Consider the following 5,007-nt stretch of genomic DNA (forward strand, 5'->3'; position numbering starts at 1 on the left):
GTATTACTGTAATTTCAGAAGTTAGATATGTATTTGTGTTGTTGTTGCATCACTAACTGATCAACACTCTCACTTGTGTGCTTCTCATAGAACCAGTCTATGCACAGCATACAGTTACTGACATTGGGCTAACTGCCCGTAAACACTCACAGATTACACCATTTCAGGGTGTGATTCAACTGCATACATATGAGGAATAGGAAAAGCAATTGCTGTCAAAGTGCTGTTAGAAGGTTACAAGCTTGATCATTTTGAAGATCTTAATGCAGATCATTAGAGAAACAACTTTATTTATAGCCACATGCTGTGGAAGTCAGCCGACTCATACCAACATGTCTGACATACACTGTGTCACCTGCTTAAGGAAACCTTCCAGAAAAATAACGGAGGCTAGTAAAAATTTAAAGTTTCTTACACCCACATCAGAAGTCTTTGCTGAAAATGTCAAGCAAGTTCATCTTCAGACACGTATATGGATGGCAGCATTAAACAATCCAACTGAGTTTGGATGGGAGCATGACATATTCTGTTCCTGTTATGTTACTAGCTGAAAAACCAGTAGCTCCACCTAGAATACTTCAGATGATTTGCTGTGAGTGACCTTGTTCAACAAATCAGATGTCTTACAGTGTTCTTTGTAAGTGTAGTGAAAGGGACAGCAATTGCAATAATAGTTGGACTAAAACAGTAGTGACTCATATTGAAGGAGCTTGATTATGAAGAAACCATGAAGTAATACATACAATGTATTTGTGTTAGTTAGTGATAAGCAGATAATGACTGTTACAAAAAGTGGTTAAATGAATATCCAAAAAAGAAATGTGAAACTAAGTATTCATGAAATTAGTGTATTTAAATACATATATGTTTACGATAATTGTACTTGTATATTGCTACCCCTGAAAGTGTTGATCTTGAGCTAAGGTAGCAGTTTAACAGACATATTAGATAAAGAGAAATTAAAAATAGTTATCAAAAGCCTAGCTGTAGACACATAAATGATTTGGCAGCCATCTTGAATATCTCGAAATGCTCAAGGATGCCAAAGTAGCATCATTCAGAATCAGCACATCCATATTGTATAAAATAAATCAAAAAGCATTTGCTTCAGAATAATTCCAGGTCTGACCCTACAGCTGCTGTTTTTACTGTTGTTTTTTTTTGTTCTGTAACTGCTACATATAATATTATTTTATGATTAGACAGTGGAAACTGAATGCTTTTTTAATCTTAATCAGTAGATGAAATGACATTTATATTCATTTCTAACACTAGTGAAAGTTTGCATAGCAAGTTTATTTTTTGTAATCTTAAAATAAATAAATATCATTTCTTCTAGAAATATCAACAATTTAAGTGTTGTAAATCATTTGTTAGAACTGTAATACTGATTGGTGTCTCACTTTTCCCAGTCTTCCTATAGACTATAATAATAAAGGTATATTGTTGTATACTACGGCTTTTATTATTCTGATTTTAATTAGCTTGAAAGTTAGTCAAACAAAAAGTTGCTACATAAAATATCCTAAACAAAGCATCATTAAATCTACAATAATTGTTACATACACACATATGTTATGTAATCATACATAAGCAGTGAAAAACACTGAAGGTTTCTGAGCATTACACTACTTATGAATTCCTTTATTTCTTTCTGAAATACATGTTATATTTTAGCAGTGACATTTCTTGTCATTGTTTGAGAAGCAAACACTTCATATCTAAGCATACTATCCTCACTCCACTTAAGATTTTCTTTTCATGTAATAGCTTCATGTAACCCATTTTCTTCTAAGTTCTTTTTTCAATGTTTCAGTGTCCATTTTTACCTGTTCTCTTTTAGGATTTTCTAATAAACATTCTGGATTTACTTTAAGCTTCTGAGAGACAAACATTTCACCACTTGGTTTTAGAAAAGTACCACTGTAATCACCTTCTTTTGGAAGACCATATGGAAAAGTTATAGGTTTGACTTTAATCAGATGCTTCACAGTCCACAAAGTTCGATTTATAGATGGGGTATTCTTCAAAATCACATAGCTGCTTGGCTGTAAGCAAAAAGTTGAAATATTTATAACATTACAAGTTACAAGTGCTTTGATATTAATATTTTCTATACCTGAAAATGTATTTCAAATAGATTCTCATCACTCTACAAAACAATTAGATAGTGCCTTGGTGCTACTGCCAAAAAAGTTTGTTTTTTGCATGACTTAAGCCAATGAAAGAGCTCAAACACTTCCACTTAATAAGGTTTACTATGTTAATCTATGTTCTTAATTAACACCATATCCCACCCATCCACCAATAAGAGTGCATAACAACCTCCCCTTTCAAACACTTTGTGTATAGCCAAATCTCATTCTCGACAAGGAAAATAAACACACCGGAAATGGTGATGTAAGGTGGGTCGTTCTGTGGAAAGATGAGTATCTATCTGAAAGACATTTTCAAGTAGCAATAATTTTAACTCAAGACTATACTACTTACCTCTCCACAAAGCAATCAGTTAGATTCCCATATTGAAATGATAGGAGGGGCCAGTGTGAAAAAAGAAATTAAAAACATTAGCTCCTTTCTGAGAATATAGTGATAGAAAGGGGAAAACTCATCCATTTTTAGCATGGAATAACCTGTGCCAAATATTACTGGTAGTCAAGAAGGGTTTCTTTAAAAAGAACACAACATTTTGGTAAAGTGTTAGAAAGGTGAGTTAAATGTGGAGGATGTTCAAATACCCTATATATATCCAGAGGTCAGCAGATCTTAGAAGTGTGGCTAAATTAATATATCAAGCCATAAAGCATGTGAGAAACCTACAAATATGCAGGCTCAAGGATGAATAATCTCAGACTTTCATCCCAATAACTCAAGGCCAACTTGGAATGGTATGTTTCTTAAGTGTTAAAAGTGACTTGTACCATTTTTCTTCCAGGTTAGCTCCCCTGCCCTACTTTCAATCAAGAGGTGTATCCACTCAATCTCATACCAGTGTGATTATACTGACTCAAGGAGGAACTCTGCATATTGAAGACCCCCCCCAAGAGACTTGGACCAAATGCCCCATTGACAGGAAATGTAAGATACAAATGTAGATTTGTAGGAGATTAAAGCATGATGACTTTATCACTAAAAAATTCCAGACCTTGAGACATCGCCCTTTGAACAGCAAGAAGTTCTAAAACATTGATGTGGAGGGAAGCCTTCTCATCTGTCCATAGGCCCTGGAATTCCTGACTGTTGATATATGCACCCCATCCCTGAAGCAAAGCAGCAGTGAAAATATGGATCTCTGAACAAGGTAGTAGCAGAGGAATACCGATCATAGTAGTGTTCCGATCTAACCATCACTTGAGATCAAAGATGTTGATCCTAAATAAGGAATTTGGGGAATCTATTGGATTGCTGTTCATGATCCATTGGACGTGTAGAGACCATTAAATGGATCTCATGTGCACTCATCCAAAAGGAATGAGGCATTTCAGTGATGCCCACATTAAAAAAAAGAAGCATGGGAGAAAGAGACGTGAGTAAGAGTTGGACTGCCTGTTCCATAGCATGGAGCGAGATGGGAGTTGGTTGAGACTGACACAGATAAATGTTGAAAAAGACACCCAGATGGGTGATATATTGTGTTGAAGTAAGAAGAGATGCCTCTGTTCTGATAAGAAATCCTACCTTGGTTGCTTTGGAAAGTAGTAACTGGGTCTGACATTCCACCAACTGATTAAATGGTGCCAACAGTAGCCAGATCCATGGAATAGTGTGAGCACAGGCCCAGGGAATGGAGGTGACAAGAAAAGGTTTGTATGATTCAGCAGAACACATATGGGGCCTATGCTAGTCCATAGGGCAGAGCCCTGAACTGAAGCACCATATCCTTGTGCACAAAATGCAGATAGTGGTGGGACAACTCCACTATAGAAACATGCAGATAAGCATTGGAAACATCGTACTTGGTCATCCACAGGTAAATGAACATCTTCCAATAATTCAACTCTATCCAACAACGTACCAGCCATGAGAGTAGAAAAGTGCATAAGCTGACAATCACACCAACGGTTTTCTTAACAATGGCCCCAACTCATCAGCAAAGTGATGTGGTGACTGCTGAGATGCTTCCTAAAAAAAATGTAGGGATGATATCACAGCACCATAGTTAGGGTCATACGAATTCTAGAAAATTGTGACCCATTAAGGTTGACCACAGGCTCCATTCTGGAACCCCACATTTCTAGAAACAGGTCTATTCCCTGAGAGTCTAAATATGCTTCCACCTAGTGGTGGTAGGTGAACGTATGTTGTTCTGACAAATGTGGCAGACAAGGTATAGCTGTCCCTTCACATAAATGAACAGTAAACCTCCTTGCATGAACCACAATATCAGGAGATGGAGGGAGAACTAAGTACTCACCCTCAGACCTTTCTGCCATCAAGGAAGGTTCAGAGTCAAAAGCAGCCAGGGAAAGACCCAAAACATCACGCACTCAATATACCAATGGAAGAAAAGGAGCCGTAAGCAGCTGATCCAAATTGGCCTCATGAGAAGATGACAGAGTAAATGAAGGTGGTGGAAAAAGGGAATCTAAATTCTCTCTAGAATTTCGCAGCCTCACAGCCATCTGGAGACCAAATGTAGGCCTCTATCTCACTATGGAAACGGATACCGTCAGTCTTCACAGCTCGTTGGTCATGTGAAAATACATCTGAAGTTTTAAGTAGTTTTCTACATGTTTATTTTGAAATAGATGATATAAAACTTCATTTACATACATGGATATAACACTTCAATACAGGCTCGGTCAATTCGACCGACCATGTGACTTTTTTGTACTCGTTTAAAGTCTTTATAGATTTAATACTTATAACTCTCAATATAGTGGGTATATCTTCATGAAATTTGGCAGTCCTTCACATACAAAAACTCATATTTCTTAGTGAAGTATTTCTAATAAAATAAAATAAAGATTTGTCCATGAATATAATGAGTATTTGTTTTGAATAGTC

The 5,007-nt window shown here is 36.5% G+C and overlaps 1 protein-coding gene across 3 annotated transcripts in view; it reads right to left on the reverse strand.

Annotated features, from left to right (window-relative positions):
- Positions 1 to 1,573: 1,573 nt before the first annotated feature.
- The window catches only part of LOC106467074 (39S ribosomal protein L30, mitochondrial-like), a 21,916-nt gene continuing 18,482 nt past the window's right edge, over positions 1,574 to 5,007 (reverse strand). For all 3 annotated transcript variants that reach the window (XM_013927391.2, XM_013927390.2, XM_022395188.1), the window contains exon 3: positions 1,574 to 2,048. In XM_013927391.2, coding sequence (XP_013782845.1) covers positions 1,773 to 2,048 — 276 coding nt within the window. In that variant the 3' untranslated portion in view covers positions 1,574 to 1,772. The remainder of the gene's footprint in view (positions 2,049 to 5,007) is intronic.

This window comes from Limulus polyphemus, unplaced genomic scaffold, assembly GCF_000517525.1.
Source record: "Limulus polyphemus unplaced genomic scaffold, Limulus_polyphemus-2.1.2 Scaffold2478, whole genome shotgun sequence".
Taxonomy (NCBI): domain Eukaryota; kingdom Metazoa; phylum Arthropoda; class Merostomata; order Xiphosura; family Limulidae; genus Limulus; species Limulus polyphemus.